General features: G+C 31.6%; 1 protein-coding gene across 1 annotated transcript; it reads left to right on the top strand.

Moving 5' to 3' along the window:
* Positions 1-13,294: 13,294 nt before the first annotated feature.
* Positions 13,295-13,726, top strand: LOC143601953 (zinc finger protein 2-like). The gene has a single exon (XM_077079219.1). It carries the CDS (start codon positions 13,295-13,297, stop codon positions 13,724-13,726), a length of 432 nt encoding a protein of 143 aa, XP_076935334.1.
* Positions 13,727-20,784: the final 7,058 nt, after the last annotated feature.

Below are 20,784 nucleotides of genomic sequence, written 5' to 3'. Positions count from 1 at the left end.
ATTCTTTTATACAGAATATAGATAGATACTAAGCTGACCATTACATGTTAATACCTATATTGGAGATGGCTCAACTAACCATAAAACTATGTTTTAATTCCATGTGCATAAAAAAAATTAAAAAAAATATATTTCATTAGAGATAACCGTAGAACACCAAAAAAATACATTACTATAGTAAAAAAATATCTTGTGACTAATTATTAATATATTATCTTCTATATTTTTATGAGACATCTCAAATATTTATATTGAAAAAAAGATTACTGAATTAGTTTCTAAGAGGCGTAAGCCCTAAAGAGTTTGGCCCAAAACTATGGCCTGGAATTGCACTTTTTAGGTATATACTGGCCCAAATCTAAGCCCTCCTAGCTATAACCTGTAGAAATTGCTAGTCGCTGATCGGGCAGTGGGATGAGCACTAGCGATTAATCAGATCCGACTTTAATGTTTATTTTTAATTTTACACACACACACACATATTTTTATATGTAATTTTCAGTTTTATATATAAACATACATTTTGGCCGGAAATTGATGGAAATCTCATTGAATACCATTGAATTTGACCGGAATCTCGTCAAAAACCGTCAATTTTGGCCGGAACCTCACCAGAAAACGGTGACTAAGTCCGATTAATCACGATTTTGGCAGGGTTTGACCATTGATCAATTAATTGGCCGACTAGTTCATAATTAATCAGTGAGGTATGACTAGCAATTAATTAAGAATTAATCTGCGTCTTGTCGTGATTTTTGCAACAATAGCTATAAGCCTAAAATAATAGAAAATTAGTATACAAGATTACAAGGTGTTATATGATAATAATAATAATAATAATAATAATAATAATAATAATAATAATAATAATAATAATAATAAATAGGGGGTGGCGGGGTCGCGGTGTCGGGAAAATAAGACGAAAGGGAATGGAATGAAAAAGAAGCGGCTATGAAGGAATGAGATTTCTTGTGTAATCATAGATTCCGTTAATTCATTGACCAACTAAACACTTTTTTTTCCATTCTCTCATAATGATCAATTGTATTCCACCTGTCATTCTACATGCCAGACGCTAACAACTATAAGATGAGGGAAAGAGATGGTTAAATGAACTAGAATGAAAATACTTGTTTTAGAAAGTAAGGAATATTAAATTTACTGTGCACCAACAATTAAAAATGGACAAACAATAAATGGACTTACTTATGGTCAGAAGAAGATGAGATCATGGATGAGAATGGAAGGATATTGAATCAAAGTGCCCCAATGAAATTGTAAGGAGGAGGAGCTTGAAGTGGTGACAACACTTGTTTCCACTAGCTATTTGTCTATTTCAAAAATGTCAACTTCTGCTTTTTTATTTTTTTTCACATAAACGCATATTGTGACGAAATCACACTTCAATATATATTCAACTAAAATGACACCCTCATCAAAAATACATCTCCACTTGAATTAATCATCATTTTATCTTAATATAGTTTTTTTTGACAAATCTGTATAGTAAATAAGCAATTAGTTAATATTTTTCACAAATTTTACGAACATAAGCTTTTATGGTCATATTTACAATTCCTTACTTTATTTTTGAATCCATTTATTGAAAGAAAATAAGTTTCTTGAAAACACATAATCTTTCTAATCTTTGTTGCGAGTCGGTAAATTATACTACCTCTGGTTGAATCATAACGACTTACTTCAATTTTGACTCCATCTTAATTCTTAAAATATTCTTATAAAAAGTGGCACTTGTCATAATTTTGTAAGGTCTTGTTTACCTTTTCCGCTGTCTTTTTTCACTTAATAAATAAGTTTTTTTCTCGATTCTCGTTCTTAAATTTAAATCTCTATTATTATTTACTTTCTACATTTCTCTTTGTATTATCTATTATATAGTTGTTATTGCTTCTATACTTTATTTCTAAATTTCTATTACTAAGTATTTAATTTTAATTTAATATTTTCTCTATTCAATCTATATAATACAAAAGTTTCTAACCTAGTGTTTGCACATAGGTTAGTGATTCATCAGTTTTTGCCAACATTCGGCTTTCTAACTAAATGCTATGGATGGACTATCGAAAGTTCCAGTCTATCTTCACTGACGAATATGCGCCAAATTTATTAGTCGATGGAAGTGCTCTGAGTAGTAATAAACTATAAAATACATAGCAACTTACACAGTATGAAGTTCTTAAAAATATTGTGCATGCCACATAAATAATATAACACAAAGATTTAAAAAGAAAATATGTACCTTATTATTTATTCATTTTAAAATTGCATCATATTTTTTTCATGAAAAGAATAACAAATAAATACTTTTATAAAGTTCTGAAATCTTGTACATTTAAACATGGTCTTAATTCTTAACTATGTACCTCCACAACTGATTGGAGACCTAAACCTCACCTCAAAGCTTTTAAAATGTGATGATATTTCACTATCATTAGTCATTTCATTTTCCTAAGTTTTGAGGATCACAAGTTATAAAACAACAAAAATGGGCCTTGCACACAAATACATGGAAGCACTATTCCAATATTGCAAATTTGACTTACATCGAATCTATCCATTTCAGAAGTACTATCCATCTTCGTATTTTCTAGAAAAATCATTAGAGTATTTTTAGAGTATGCGGAATAGACCAGTTTCTGGTATTATTAAGGAGAGATGTAAAGATGTGGAGGAGAAGAGAGACTAGACATTTTTGCGGAATAGACCAATTTCGGGTATTATTAAGGAGAGATGTAAAGTTGTGGAGGAGAAGTAAAAATATAAGTTTTTGTACAAGAAGTCAAAAATGGATCATGTCATATGGGTGGAAAGAGAGAAGGGTCACTATTGGGGTGTTTTTGAAGCCATATTTCTTTTTGACGGACAAATTTTGGACGTATAGCCGACACGTGCTTATGTGATCACGTATTTGGGACTCACAATTGTGAGAACTCTTATTATATACTATTCATATGTGAATCTCTAATGTATATACTCAAATTTATATAAGTTGTTGTATAACTAGGTTGTTAGGCCGTGTTTTGCCATGAAGTTGGTTATTATGCGACAGGATGTTAAAATGGGTAAAGCTTGGTTTCAACAAAATGCAGTTAAAAATAGAAAAAAGATGATAATAATAAATAATTTAAAGCTTGGAGCATGTATACATGCATGTTTCGATGAGCTATACATTATTATGCAAAGCCGTTCTTACTGGTATGTTATAGCTTTAATCTGTAACATGTGTATACCTTGGATCAAACTATATGGTGTGCTTATGGTCTAAATGTTTTCTCGTTAGACTACCTTATGCATCAAATGGTATTAAAAGTGTTCTAACTATTTTAAAGAAATCAAAGTCATTCTCAAGGTTTTATAAGAGTTTAACGTATTCACCTTATAATGGTTCATGGAATGACACTTCCTTTATGACGACTATTTATCTTTCTTGAACTATAGATAAACCATAGGTGTTTATTAATCACCTAGATCATCATGGGATATAATTTTATAACCTAAGCCTTTACAAGGTCTAGTTTTATAGGTTCAATCCTTGTGAAATCCATTGGGTTCATTAATGGGTTCTAATCATTATAACTAAAAGTGCGAAGTGTCCATTTTCATTATTAGACGGACTGCCCATTAGACGGGCAGTACTGACTCACCCATTAGACGGGCCATTTGAAAATTGTAGGGGAGATTAGATGGTCCATTTAGTCCTTAATGTCACCATACTCCTACAAACCATAATACAAACTATTTGAATGATCAAGTTTAGATTAGACGGTCTGCCTAATCTAACTTTAGTAGATTTTCATTTGAGCCTTTGAATTTTAACTTTGGCTTAGTTACACTCTGGCCCTCGACTTTAAAAATATTCAAATTGGGCCTGAAATTTGATAGATGTTACAGAAAGAGAAAATTCAAGAGCGCTTATAGCCATAGAACGAAATATTCATTTGAAAACAGTTGATCCATTCTAATAGCTTTTCTGAGGAACTACGGACAAAATCCTCCATCGCAAGATGGTCCCACCCACAAACGATTGAAAAGCCAAGGAGAAAATCTGAATTGAAATCTTCTTCTTATAAACACCGTGATGGGCTACCGAAAAGGTTAGTCAATCTGGAAATTATTCCCAACAACATACGCCTAAAAAGTTTGGACGAAAATCTTATTCAAAATCTTATTTGAGTGACATAAATTAAAGAGTTAAATGTATACATGGAGAAATTAAGAAAGTAAATATGAGTTGAACATTGAGTTCGTGATGGAACTATTCATGTTTGGTATGTCATAGGTTTAAGTTCGATGAAAAACAAGAGAATATATATGTATCAAGACTAATTGATTCTTGTGGTTGGAATGTCTCTTACATGGGCATATCATAGTAACTAGAATGAAACCTCAAAAATAGTGATAACCACATGATTTTCCAATTATAGAGAGCCATTTTATGTGGTCAAGTTAGGTACATGAAATGACTAGAGGTCACGACAAAGACTTCCAATAAGTTTATAAACCGATTAAACTTTTAATTTTCCTTGAAATAGCTTAAGGTACCTTGAGTTTTAATCAATCACTAAGCTATCATGTTTTCATGATCAAAGACATTACATGAATAGAGAACAAAATTATGATGATGAGAGCACCATATTTTGATCTCTAAGCAATTGTTACTTAGAAGGTATTGAAAAGGCAGACTGACCCTTGTTACCTTTAGACATTATCCATGCTGCTTCCCTTGCAAAGTTATGATCTGCGAGCGATACAAGTCATTGTTACATGTAGGGATGCAAACAAGATGAGCTACTCAAAACGTTACATGATAAAAAGCTCGAAATAAGCCAAGCTTCTCGAGTTCGATCCGAGCCCGAGCCTCAAATAAAGCTCGTTTAGTTATTGAACCCAAACTCGAGCCTTGTATGGAAATTTCGTTTGGTCTCGTCGGGTCTTAACGAGCCTTGTGTATTTTTAATTTTGGCCTTTTTTGGACTTCTAGGTATTAAGTTCACGCTTCAAGGACGAGCTTGACTCTAGCTTAGGCCCTTCTAAGTTTTTTCTCATAATAAAAAAATGTATATAAAATGATTAATAAATAATAAACGCGTCGCGCTCGAGCTTGAAAAAACAACTCAGGAGACGAGCTCGAACTTTAGGAAAAAAGCTCGAAACAAGCCAAGCTCGAACTCGAGCCCTCGTAAGTCGAAACGAGCTGAGATCAAGCCTAGTCTAGCTCGGGCCCGGCTTGTACACCCTTAGCTATATGTCGTTTATACGGTAATTTGAGCGGAAGCAATGCATGCACTTGTCATGCAATTATGACCAAGATGGAAAGAAGGTAGCTTACATATAAGTGGTAGGTACTATTTATGAGGCATTATGTTTTATCTAGTTTTGAGCCAATCTGTAAGTTACCCACTACAAATAATGACTAAACTTCACAAATGACTAATAACACGTTATCATTTCATGAAGGTTACAACACTTTATTACACATATGTACATATATTAACGAAAAGCTGGTTTACATTCTATTAAACGTTTAGCTAACATTTAAAAGTTCCACTTAACTTATTATTTTGTAAGTAAAAGAACTTGTAGCTCAAATGCTCAATGGTATATATCAAAGTGTTGTGATATGGTAGAAGACTAGAATCCTTTCAAATCGAGGGTACAAATTCCATTGTGAACTACATGGTGTAAATTAGGAGTAGGTTATTCAAGTTTCATTGTGAATACATGGTGTAAATTTGGAGTAGGTTATTGGACTTGAGTTTGCCGTTAATTAAATTGGATCTTAATAAGTTATAGAGTGATATATGAGCTACTTGACCGGTATTAATGGTCTTAATTAAAATGTTAGTTAAAAATCACATCTTAAAGTTACAACAGTTGGATCTTTCCTGAGACATTATATATATATATTAAAAACCAAAATGTACCCCCTAGCTCTTACATTTATTATTATTCATCAAATGTACCTGACTTTTTGCATATATTGCAAGTCTCTACATGTATTAAGATTTACCAACTTTAGTTTATTCTTGTCACACAAGTTTAATGAATATGTTTTTTGACCATCTACTTTAACTAATCAAATTTAGTTCAGTAAACTTTTGTCATGCAAGTTTAATAGATATGATTTCTGACTCCTCTACTTTAATTATAAACTTTGATTTATTAGACTTTTGTTATAAAAGTTTCACATATATACTTTTTGATTTCTCAACTTTGGTAATAAAACTTTTACCATTATTACAACTTAAAGCTATACCTTTTGATCCATCGATTTTGGTACTGAAACTTTTGTCACAATACTTTTAGTATAATTTTAGTATTACAAATCGAACTAATTCCGATCGACTTTACGATACGTAACGCCGCAATACACGGCAATTTTTGAACATGTAATGCATTTAATTTGTTCCACCGCAACACGGGGACATAAATACTTGTTTTTTTATAATCCACAACAATGATGAGATCGATCATAAAATAGAGATGTTAGGTGGGGTCCACTCCCAATGTAACAATCCAACTTTGTTTTTTATTTATTCAATTTTTATTAGTTAAAGTGTTGGTTAACCAGGGGTTTCTAGTTATCACAAAACACATAGCCTAAAACAGTTAAAAAGCTGTTCAAAACTTGAGGGGTTATACATTCTCAAGCTTACACTTATATTCTCTAACTCGAGTTCAAAGTCATTTAAAATTATTTCACTGCTTGCCAATATTTAAGAAATACAAAAACTGAGACGTATTTTAAAGAATATTATAAAGACAATTAGCATAGAACATCTACAAAATATAAGTTATGGACTTATGGTTTGCTAGAAGGCAACAACATTTTAAGATTATCTCTCCTCCTCACTGCATTATGTCTGTAGATTAGAGAACCAAACTCACCGCAAACATAGCCGACAGAGAAGATCATCGTATCATGTTAATTAATCATGGTACAATTATTTTCTTAGTAGATTATAATCTAATATTACTGTCAATTAATTATCTTTCATTTGCATCGCTTTCGACAATTGGAGAACATTTCCCCTTATCCCCATGTGCGTGCCTCCCTCTTCAATTCAATTAGGTTATACCACTAAACATACGAATCCATGCATTAATTATACGTACCATGGACTTCCGTTTAGCCAGGTTTTACAAGTGTTTTATAGGAATTATTAATTACTAGCTTTTGAACCCGTGCATTACCAACGGGATTTGTTAAGGGTATGTTCGGCAAAACTAGCTGGAAGTTGGTAGCTGTTAGCTATAGCTTTTTAGATATATTTAAGTGTTTGGCAGAGTAGCTAGAGCGTTTTAGATATATTTAGGTATTTGGCAGAGTAGTTGGAGTTTTTAATAAAACTAATTGTGTGCCGGCGCGGTGCAGCGGAGTGCGCGCGCAACTTGACATCAACCGCATAATCAGTGTCAGTACGTGATTCACTTGATATTAGTGCACGCATAACCCGAATGCAGACGTGTACTTCGTGCAAAGGTAGTAAGCGTATAATCGATGGAGAAAATCAAGAAATAAAGCTAAAATATACAGTAATTTCAAATAGATATTTTTTAAACCGACCTCTTTTGACCTGAAACCCTTTCCGACGCGTCACCGTTTTAATCTGAAACATGTTCTGACTTGGCCCCTTTCGACCCAAAACCGTACCGACACGAACCGAACTAAATTAACCCTTTTTTTCGACTCGTTCCAACCCTAATTTGGTCTTACACATGACCCGAGCTCGTCTGACTCGACTTGTTGCCAATCATAACCGGTAAAGAAATATATCAATATCATACTCAAATTAAAGAGAATAAAATGCTCTTTTTTATGATGTAATTCGTTTAAAAAAATATTAACGTGTGAAAAAGTTCTGAACTTTTAAAGAGTCATGGGGGTAGTTAGCTTTGAATAAGGGTAAAATATGTAACAATTATATAAATTAACAAAAGTTGATGATAGTTCAAGTACCAAACTTGCAAATTAAAATGTAAAAGCTTGTAGCTTTTTCTCAAACACTAGTAGTAGTAGCGTTTAAAAAAGGAGCTTTTCTCCAAACTTAAAAGCTTGAAGCTTCTTCAACCAAACAAAGCAAGCTTTTAGTTGAGTATGAGTTTTTTTTCTTAAATCTTTGAAGCTTAGAGCTCCTAAAAGCTCTTTGCCAAACACACCTTAAATGATAAAAAAAAAGTTTTGCTATTTGAAATAAACTAACAATAGGTATTAAAGAAATGAAATTTATTATACAAACAATAAGAAGTCTGGAATCTCAAATTTATAAAATTTGATAAAATATCTTTATATACCACATTTGTTATTTTATCACAAGTATATAAATTTAGACTATTTTGCTAGTTACCTTAAATAATACAATATATAATGTTCATGAGAAAAAACAGGATATCGAAGGAAAAAACAACCTTATAAAAAGATTATTCTTTACTATTTTCTACTTCTTTTTTATATTTATATCTGTTTGCTCTTCAATTAATATTTTACTTTTAATTTCATAACTATTTTATAACCCAATTGACAAAATGGTTTTAACTCATAACTCATTAATAGCTAATATGAATGAGATGTAATATTAGAATACTAGGATAGAGGCCGTGTGATACACGGATGGTTAAAAACAACAAAAAAGTTAAATTTTGTAATATACATGATAACATACATTATAGATTCATATGATATTAATAGATAAACAAAATTTTATAATTCATAAATCTCTAAAAGCTTCTTTGAATACAACATTGGATGTTAAATTTCTGGTATTAATTATAAGTGAATTAACAATATATCATTTATAAGTCAAGAAAACCAACACAATAACTACTTAAGTGGAGTTGGTAAGTATCTTTAATTTGAAACATGAGGTCTTGGATTTGAGACTTGTATCACACAATAATTTATTTTTCAAAATTTTACAAAGTGTTATATTCATATGAAGATGGTTGTATTTGAAGAGCAACCGGCACATGGGTTATAACATAACTAAACGGGTTCATGCTCCATATTGTGTTTAGAAGAAAAGATGATAAAATAGGAAACTGCTCACATGGCATCTATGTGAAAGTCCTAGAATGATGTCATGTGAAAAAATCATGTTGCTTTAATATATAGTTATATTATATTAGGATGGAAAGTTGACTATTTTATAATCCAATTACCAAAATGATTTCAGCTTATGCCCCATGGATAACATGGATTAAGAAGAATAGAGATTAGAAATTAGGATTTAATGTGGTTATGATACATCATCGTCATTATTTTTGTTTATTAGTAGGGTAAGATTTTTGTTTTGCGCAATGATAATAGCATATATTACATTTTATTAAAAATTAATTGTTAAACTAGGTTTTCAAGAGTTTTTTGAACTCATGTGAGTTTTCAATTTCAATATCTTGCAATTTCAATATGCCAAGTTCACTCGGTTATAAAATTTAGGAATATTGCCTAGCTTTAAAATCCCGGGTTTCGCCAATTTCATAATCTTGAATTATTTCAAAGCGTCTCAACTGCTCGTCATCCACACTAGCAAAAAAAATATGTAGTGATTTTAGTAGGGATGACAATGGGTCGGCAATCCCAAACCCATACTCGATTATTAAGCTCGTTCCAAACCCGTCCCAAACCTCTCTGGTTTTTTTTCAGGTATTGACAAAATAAAACTGATAAATAAGTTTTGACAAATAATATATTTAGAATATTTATAATATATAAAAAAAGTTATGTCGGTACATTGGGCATATAATCGGGTAAATGGGTCAGTGTTATCGGGTAATTAGGTTGGGTAATTGGGTATATTACAAATCTCAAACCCACGAAAATTTGTCAAAACTAACCCCAAACCCTAATTGGTCGATTGTTGCCCGTCTCAATTATATTGGGTTTTATGTTTTCATATCTGGTTCAGGTTTCATTGTCATCCCTAGATTTAAGTGTTAATATATAGAATATATTGAGTCACTAAACTAATAATTAGGGCTAAGTTCCCGGTAACAATTCTATCATATCATGTGTGTGTTTTGTAAAGGAATCATTCTTGCTGGTTTAATTGATGACAAAGTGTTGCAATAATATTAAACTGAAACGTTATTCCCATCACCATTTTGTACTTAATTTCTGAAATCAATGTAAGATTTGAAGTCATCTTGATGCAAGATTCTTGGTCATATTATATTCCTTTAAATTGGTGTCTCATGTTTATTTATTATACCATCACATTAGCACATCGATCGGATTGGTCAAAAGTTTTAATGAAATACGAATTAAATAAACAAAATACTATGTAGTTGTTAAAAGGTAGTCAATTCATTAGCAAACTTGAGTTTAGTTTGGTAACTTGAAATATTATTCGTAGTATACTAGAAGATGGAGGCCTGGACCGGACAACTGATAACTAGAAGGGCTGGATATAAAAAGTTGTCAAGTTGAGGGGCTATTAAGTGAAGTTGCTGGATGATTAGAGACTAGAAGTGCAATACTTAAAGAAATGAAAACGTTTAAAAGGATGCTTGTTTACTCTTATTTGTTGATGTTCATCAATGATTCTAGGGTTCGTTCATAACCTTCTCTAGATTGTTAGGTGATTCTTGTTTTGTAATACGAGTGTTCATTTGAGAGATTGTTTTGTAATTTTGGACTCATTCGCTTTGGTGAAGATTTAGTTTAGGAATTAATCACAGATTTGCAGTCTAATCTGTAAGTTCCTGATGTTCTTGAGTTGGAGTTTAATTTAATTCGATATATGTATTGTGACAGTAGTTAACTATGGGTTGATTAAAAATGCAGTACATTTTAGGCTCTCTTAAATCTTAATTAACACAAACAAACAACCACCCACATTACAAAGTAAAATTGAAACTACTTCATATTTTCATGATAACCCGGACAAATTTGATCTACTCTTGACCCACAAATACCCTAGTATTTTAAGTCCCTTTACCAATTTGTTACATTGCACCGCAACACCTCTATACACAAAGTCATTCTTAGCTTTCCATAAGCACCAATATTGTACGCAATTGTTGAAAAACACAATAGAAAAAAACACTATGAAAAAAAACACAATTGTATGACACAATGTAAAAAACACGATGATAAAAACACAATAAAAAACACAATGAAAAATACTATTGTGTAACACAATTTGGTAATCACACAATTTGTAAAAAACCCACTATTTTTTTTAATTTCTATATTAAATATGGTACTCATATAAAAGATAAAAAGTCACTCGATATTACGGTGAATTTGTTTTTCAATGAAAACGTCATAAAAAAGTTATGGACGTTTTAAAATGATGGGGGAATTTGCCATGTGCCTTGCATATGGAAAGAGAAAGTCAACAAATGTGTTATTTCTTTTATGCCATTCCTCTTATTTTCACACATGATTTCCCCCTAAACTAATCTCAACCCTCCATGTTCAAAATAAATTGATAAGATTGTTTCTTATCCTTCTTACGAAAACTATATTTTCTATTATAACCTAACCCTAATTTATATATAAAAAACTTTGAATTATTTTAGTAAAACATGGGAAAAACTTATTTCTAATAAGTTTATTTCAGTGAACTTATCCAAAACGATGGAAGATATAAAGTCTTGGATTAACAGTTAATCTAAATTACGTAGCTTGTTATGGAAAGATTGATGTAATTTTTTGTTGTAGTTCTCTTTCATTGTTTGTTTAGCTCCAACCGCGTCTTACTACTTTTTTGAATGAAAGTTGTCCTTAGATAAAAAAAAACTAAAAACTAGCAAAGTGTATTTTTCTAGTGATATGATCTCTCTATACATATCTACCTATTCTAATAAAGTAAAATAAATGTGGACCCTTATCATGTTTTGGTTAATTCTTACAATTTTTTTTTCCTACAAAACTAATATATCCTAATATATGTAATAAATCAATAATTATTCACTTTCCTTCTACATTATATTTATATAATATCTATATATTTTTATAAATATAAATATTTACATATTATTTTACTATATATTTTAAAATACTTGACGAATTTCAAAAATCAGCAACAAATCATGTTTCTCAAATGAAAATTGTTTTGGGTTTTTTTGTGGAAGTTAAATTTGATTTTATGGGTCAAAAGTTGGTAAATAGATTGTTTGGTACAAGTTAACTACATTTAGGTCAAAATTTGTTACGGGTCAAAAATGAAAATTTTGAGTATTTTTAAAAGTTTGAGAATGCAAAATAGATTTATCGTCAAATTTGTTATGAGTTCAAAGTTTGACTTTATTATGTCAAAAGTATGAAAGTTAGAATTTTAAACATGATTCGGGTTTCAAGTTTATTTTTAAGGGCATTTTTTGAAATAATCAAAAGGTTTGGGATTTGGCAAATTGACTATTTTTCCCTGAACTATTAAAATTTAAGAAAAGATTGTGAACACTTTCGACATGCCACCCCTATGCCTATCAATGCTTCTAACTTTTATCAAATTTGAAATACTTATGTCAACATTAATTTTTCCTTCAATGGTGATCAGAACATTGTATGGAAAACATGTCATGCAAAACTATGCTTAAATGAAACAAAATATTCACAAAATTGAATGGGTTAATATGTTATTTTTATGTTGTCATTATGACAAAGTCGAGAAGCCCTCTGAAACTTATCAAAATATTTTTTATGGTGTAGCTTAGAAAAACATAGTTCTTGAAGAACATCCATTGCTACAATTTAATATCCTACTTTCAGTTGATGGGTGGTAAATTGATAAATATATCAATAAAGGTAACGCCTCTTTTGTATTTAGGCTGAGTGGTTAGAACTACTATCGTATGAGAAGTCTTATTTTCGAAATTGGTTCATAACCAAATTCTTTCAATTATACGTATATGACACCGAGAATGAATTTTTCAATAGAAAGAAGCATTATCGGGTACGATTTTACGATATAAATAAAATCAATTTATGTACACATTATATAGATACAAACATAGATGTAATACATTTTTTTCATATACGCTATGTAATTATTTGTTTTACTTATAATTTTATAAGAATTATCTCGTGTGTGACATGGGCTCTAAAACTAGTATAATAATATTTTAGTTCATGTTATAAAATGAGAAACTGTGACCGACAAGAGACTCCATGGTTGCCTCTAATGGAGGCGACAACTCTTCGCTTCCCACTCATTCTCCCAGATATCTCTATCCACAATTTTCTATTAACCAACACTCACCATCAACTCCTTATAAAACGTAACCAAAACAAAGCATTTTCAAAGTCTCCTTATTATACATCCAAGCCATGAGTTTCTTCAATCTAAACTTACCCGAAAACGATCTCAATTCGCCTTCGTTATCGACTAATTTATCCCCTCTAAACAACCCCAAACAACGAGTTTTTCCTTGCAACTACTGCCGAAGAAAATTCTACAGCTCACAAGCACTTGGAGGCCACCAAAATGCTCATAAAATAGAAAGAAACTTAGCTAAGAAGAACCGCGAACTCGTTTCAACTGTTAAAACTCATTCAGCGTACTTCGGCCAACTACAACCCACATCAAGATCGGGTTCTGGTGGCTCGAGCTATGGTGGACAAGTGCAAGTGCAACCGCTGGTTGTGACCGGGATTAACCATCAAGAACATGTTGGAAGGTTTAGTTCTAGTGGTTATAGTTTTAAGGATGAGTGTGTTGATGAAGATTTTGGCCAGCTTGATTTATCTCTTAGACTTTGAGCAACTAACTTTTAGTATTATGAATATTCTGATGTTAAATTCCATCTTGGTTTGTATTGTGATCAATGCATTTTCCAAATTCTAGGAAAATTAAATCAAGTAAATTAAGTTGTGGAATACTTCATTTCATGGTTTAGAGAGTGCATAACTTATATATTGTTACGTACCTTAATTTATGTTTCAAACTTTTGTAATCGAGTTTTGCTAAAAGTGTTGGGAGAATGATTGTCGAAAGAAAAGGTTTTAACTTACATAAAAAAAATCGGGAAAATGTAAACGAAATTTGTAATGGAGTTATACTGTTGCAAAATGCGATGGTAATACGATAGCTTTGAGTCGCTATGTGCGACGTATCTAGCAATGACTTCTAGGTCGCTAGTGCACACTTTCGACAACCTACGACTAAAATTACTGAAAATAAACATATTATTTTTTGTCGCTTCCACCCATGCGTTGCAGTAGAATGCGTTAAATGTATTATATGTTTGAAAACTGACACGCGTTGCTATGTGTAAAAGGTTTGTTGCCAAAGTTGAAAATGTAAAAATTTCTAAAAGTTTTGTGTTGAGGGTTGAAAGTAAAAGTTTTTGTTGTAAAACTGTAAAATTATTGTGCTAACGTTGAAAGGCTAAAGGTTTTGTGCCTTAAGCTTATGTTACCCAAGTTATGAGGCTGACATCTAAATATGCAAAACTTTGGTGACAAAAATTTAAAGAAAATCAAAGTTTGATGGACCAACCTCTAACGTTGTGAAACTTTAGTGACAAAGGTCCAAAGAAACAACTTTACAAGTTATTAATAAAATATTTTTTGCAAATAAAGCATCATCAATAAGGCCATCACAAATTTTTAATACTTGAGTCCTACATGTTTCTATGTTTTACGTCTTCGGTCATGAACTCTATTCGTTGTTTGTGTGGTACAAAGCCTCTCTTGTTTCACTCACAACCGTGAACCACTTATAATGTTGTGACATTCAATGATAATGTTTTGTAGCAATGTGTGGCCATTTTGTTTTGTTGATGTTTCTTGAAATCTTTGGTCTTAAAATGAGCATGTCCTGTATATGTTCCCAGCTTACAAGTGTCCCAAGTTAGTTTTGATTTAAGGTTTTAGATGTGTTGTTTCAAAGAAGTATGCGGTTACTAATTAGACATATACAGCTGCATAACTGTCACAAGTTAGTTTTTAAGGTTCTAGCTGGCATCTGTAGTCTTGTGTAATCTATGGTCTTGTTGCTAATATATGTTAATTGTTTCCTATTCAATTGTCTCAAATTAATCTCTGTATAATTTGTTATAATTGTCTTCAAGGTTTTTATATCTTATCTTAAATATATATATAAACGAAACATTTAAAAGCTTTCTGGTTGCTTACTACATTTTCTCAAGTCACCGTATTGTTTTATTTGTAAATGAAGGCTTCTCATGCATTTGACCCGAATTTATGAGTATGGGTCTCACCAAACCCAGATAATCTTTAAACGGGTTATAGCATCTTATTATATTAAAACTTAATCTTATCAAATATTTGATATGAAAATACTATAAAATTGAAATATACTAAAATTAATATCCAATTTTTTTTAAAAAAAGATGTTATTTATATTAAGAAACAATTTTATAGTAAAAAAAATAAGCGGGTCATGGGTTTCACTAAACCCAGATAGCTTTTAAACGGATAATAACATCTTATTTATTTGTGAAACCCCTTTATCATCAAATTATAAGTATATTCCTTACATAAATAAAATTAAAATTCAAAAAATATATAGATATTAGGAACGAAAAATAAAAACAACCCCGTAATATGGGAGATAAATATTATGTTTGTGCGGCTTTCTAACGTCTTTCTTGATAGTATGCTTGTGTTTTAATGAAACTTGTCTTTGAAAAAAACCTGATATAACTTATTAACATCTACCATGGCATTAAACCTTAAAATACGTATATTTTGTGATGGGTGTTGCTACTACTTCCTCAACTCCGTTACTAACCGTGTTACTAATCGCATCACTAATTCTATACTCAAAATTATTTTCTTCATTTTCTTTTAGTCGTTCCTGTGTAGCAACGGAATTAACGAAGATATCACTAAATCGTCGCGAAAATCAACTACAACTATTTAGGTCAAATGGACTATAGACATGCCATTACCAGTGCAGCTCATTAAGTTAATCTTGAATCTTACAATTATACAAATTAGTTAATTAGAAAAATGAAATCTTGATTTAAACATTAAATTATCTTTTAATGAACTCCAAACTCATCAATCAAAGTGACGACGTACTGACCACTGAATGTCTCCCCGGTTAATAAAAAATTAAGAACATGTCTTTCCCATGTTTGTTTATTGCTAATATGTGCTTAACATTGTCGGGCAAAATCACTTGTCACTTTTTTAATTAAACACAAACACTGAGGCTGATAGTGTCACCCATAAACCAATTTAAATATCCATCTCATCGCCACATCATATACTGAGGCAAAATCACTTGTCACTTTTCACCAAAAAACCCTACTTTTTCTCCATCTATAAACCAATCTAAACCCCATTAAAATATAATAAATATGTATATATATGATTTATGTGTAGTGGTTGTGGTGGGGCCACTACAAACCCACCTCCCAAACATTTGAGAATGCAAACCAAACCTAACACAAACATTTGTCTCTACCCATAAACTAATCTAAACCCCATACCATGTCACCAAAAACCAATGAGTGAAGATGCTCTTAGTTTTTTTATTTATATTCTTAGCAAAATCAAGCACTAGCCAATCTAAAATGATTAATGTATCCTATATATTCACACAAGTATTATCATGAAGACAAATTTTAACATTTATCTTGGTTACGTTGGTGCCACTTCCCTTAATACTTAATAGGGTCGGGTTGTAAGTAAATCTTTTGTTAAAAAAAGAAAAAAGAAAAAACAGCCCACCAACCGAGCTCGATTAACACCCCTAGTTGCAATATGTAGATGCAGCATACCTATGATGATTAACAAATAATCCCCTTTAAATATAGTATGTTAATATTTTAGGATCGCATTGTCCATCGTAAGTGGTCGATCCACATAGGAGTTACCGGGTTCGGCCAAACCCAGTCTTTTTTTGGGTTTCATTTATAACTTATAGTATCGAATTAACTAGCGAACCTATTCTTTTTCGGTAAACGAACCCAGTATCATTTAAAAAAAACATTTGAACTCATTGATTATGAAAAATTTAGCTAAATTTTATTAGTAATATATCATTTTTTTATATTTATAAACTATAAAAAGCTTTAAAAGAACTATCAAAATTACTAACAAAAATTAAACGGGCCAGTAGTAACTCATATATAGATTATTAAAAAGCCCAGATTATTCATAAAGAGGGTGAATAAACCCAACCTAATTACTATTCTTAATTAACATAATACCTAAATAAAAATTAAATAAAAAATAAAAGAATGACCGATAAATTTGTGTTTCTATCGACGTTGTCTACTCGTCGTCAACACTTGGTCAGTTCCCCTCAAGGCTTCAACCAAACAACAACAATGGCCGGCAAACTCTTTATTGGATGGCTTTAAGACTTCAAGGCTTCAATCGGTTATATGAATGATGCTTGCATTTGTTATATTGAAAATACTTCTTTTTAAAAGTTGATATTGAAGATGTTATGAATCGTTTTCAAAATATGCAAGCGTGTCTGGAACAATAATAATAAGTAATATCTTTTTTAATTAATATGACTATATATGATTATTGAATGTTGACCATGTATTTTATTATGATTGTGATATTGTGCTTTATTTATCTGGTCGAATGACCAGCCCGACCTATCCGGCCCGAAAGCTACTACAAGAAATTCTGTTCTGATATGACGCCCTATAGCGACGGCTTGCTGTCGTTATACCCTTTAGCAATGGCAATTTGTCGCAACTTTTGTCGCCACCTAAGTGATGTCGCTATAGTTCTTCAAGTCGTCGCTACAGCGCCGTCGCTATAGGGCATACCTTTGCGATGACTTGTCGTCTTTATAATGTTTCGTCGCTAACATTTTGCGGAATAAAGATAAATATTTAATAAGTTTTATATTTTATTAGCGACGACAAGTCGTCACATAGGTTTTGTGGAATAAAATAGATTCACTCTTTAGCGACAACAAGTCGTCACTATAGGTTTTCAGTTTTCTTTTTTTTATTTTATTTTTTTCATTTTTCAGGTTTAATGCAAAATAAAAAAACTGTTTTAAACTAAGATTTTCATTCTTTTAGTGACTAAAATCATAAACCAATAAATTACAAATCATTAGACAACCGTCAAATTACAATTAAACGTTAAACAATAAAATGTTTAGATAATTGTTAAACACAAACAAACCATCAAATTATTTATAAACAATCACTCACCGCCTTTCTCATATCTTCATTTTCAACATCTTGACTCGACCCACATTTGTTATTAATTCGCTCCAGTTTGATAGTTTTTGTGGAATCGGCCAGCAAACTAATCTATTGTCTATGTACCTAATTAACCAACAAATATAAAATCAAAATAGTAGTAATTGCATATGCGAATTTACAGATATAACCCTTAAAACACAACAGAATACACTTACAATTGCTCTAAAGATTTATTAACATATATTGCAATTCAATTAACTCACGGGTGGGGTACTTACAAAGTATGTATGAAATTGATACTTATTTTGACTTCAACTATAAATTTGGTCAAAGTAATTGCATAGCACAAAGCATCCGAAAGTTTATGATCATGCTTCTGTTGTATAAAGTTTCAGCTGAAGTTTTTGCATTCTATGTCACAAGCTTTCAGCCTGCATTTAAATATAAAAGCATTACTACAAAGGTTAAATTTGGGGCGTAATGAGGCTGATGCCGAGTATTGACACAAGTCGAGTGTTGTATCTATAGTCAAAACTAACAGAACTCAAACGATGTCATTTCATCTACTGTTAAAACAAGTACTCAGAAGATATAAAAACTAGATCAAGCATTTCCAAACAGGAAAAATTTCTTGTAGACTCCGGAAAAAATCGAGCATCGAAAAATCCCGAACCCTTAGGAACAAATTCCTGACTCCGCCACTGTGCATCATCGCATTTGTAGTTATTGTGACAAAAAACTAATGCGTTCATTGATTACAACTATATTTTGTGACACATGCCAAATTATTAACTGGTCCACATCCATGTCTTCAGGGACATCATGCCAAATTATTAGTTTGAGCAATGAATGAAAAATGTGTGTTCTTTAATTTGTTTTCCATCCGTATAAATTTGTGTTTTTTTCGTTTGAGCAATGAATGAAAAATTAGTAAAATTATTGTCTCTTCTTCATCTAAATTTTTTGCGAGTTTAACCTATACTCGAACATGCTACTATCAATACATGGTAACAAGGAACACCAACACCCGACGAGATGCTAGAAAGCTGGCCACATCATAACAACTCTTGCATTTTACCACTCCAATGCGTCGTTATATGTTATATTTACGCTAATTTGTTTTTCAATAAACTTTTGAAGGCATTAGTTTATTTCGTTGTTAATTAACGTCCTCAACATTTAAAGGTTTTTTTTTTCCGTAACGCACTCACATGTTTTAATAGTTGGTTTTTATTAGATACATGGGCCTCAACACATAATTATTACTGAGAAACTCATTAATAACATCTTAGCCTCTTAGACCGATTATTGTTCCAAACGTGTTGTTCCAGACACAAAAACACTGTCCGTAATTGTCCTTGACACGAGCCGCATTAATCCAGAACCAACCATTGCAGGTACGTAACATTATAATAAATCTCTATGCATGATAACATATTTTATCAAGCATTTATTAATGTGTACTTACTTATTTTACTTGCATACTATCACTTCTAAGGAAAGTGTTTGAGAGAGATGACAACTTCGTCCTTGTGAATCATGTTGATAGTACCATATGAAGATACACACCCTGTTAATTCAATTTTTTTACAAGCTATTTCCCCAATGATATACGATCTTATAAATTATAATCAAATTAAGAACTTAAAATGTTGTTGTGTTATGATAGGTCATATGTTTTGTATGTTCGTTTATATTAACGAAATGTGACGGACCAAATATTTGAAGATCCAATCGATTGTGTGCTTGAACGCTTGGGGTTTGTTAGCTCGTCACAGATGTGACAATCGTCAATTTCAGGTTAACTCCGTTAACTCAACTCCGTCATTCAAACTTAAGATCATTGAATCTATAACGCACACTTCATTACATTTAAACTAGGGTTTAAATGACGCTTAACACTTACTACATGTGTAGTCTTTCGGGATTTGCACCGAAACGCAAAACGTAGTTGACGCAAACGATTGAGGAATAAACGAAAAACGACAAAACAATAATTATGTGATAATTATGTGTTAGACTTATGTGTTACGTGATAACATGGTTATGAACATTAACTCAAGATGTAAACTAGTTAGTTAAGTTAGAAAAACAACAATTGAAAGTGGAGGGACTTGAGTGTAACTTGTATGTCTATAAATATAGCCTTAATAACTTAACCCTAACTTATTATCACAAACCCCAAGCTCCGATCGGCTCCTTCCTTGTGAACCCTTGGCTTCCGTCCACCTTATACACACATTCAACCAGAAATCAAGCTTGTGATTGAAGAACTAGGTGCTAGGAAGGTATAATTGATCATCCTATACATTCTTGTTGCTTGATTTTGATGTTGTTGGGTTAACCACAAACCCTAAGCTGCCGATTTTGTGTATGTATATAGCTAATATGATTGTGGTTGATTGAATGATGATTTGATAACTAGATTGAATCTTGTGCATGTTGATTGTTGTATCTTTGATTTGAGTTCAAACACAAACCCTAATCAAGTATGTAATATGTACTTGATGTGCATGGATGGTGTTTATGGATTCTAGAGGGTTATATGAATGCATGATAGTTCATAGATTGTTATTATGTTGAGTTTGGATGCAAACAGTTTCTGGACAGAATGTGTATATGATGTTTAAGTGACTGTAACGAAGTGTAAACGTGAAAATTGGT

This window comes from Bidens hawaiensis, unplaced genomic scaffold, assembly GCF_021521415.1.
Source record: "Bidens hawaiensis isolate Kalapana, Puna unplaced genomic scaffold, B.hawaiensis_p1.1 tig00057670_1, whole genome shotgun sequence".
Classification (NCBI taxonomy): Eukaryota; Viridiplantae; Streptophyta; class Magnoliopsida; order Asterales; family Asteraceae; genus Bidens; species Bidens hawaiensis.
This window is presented reverse-complemented; position numbering and strand designations above follow the sequence as displayed.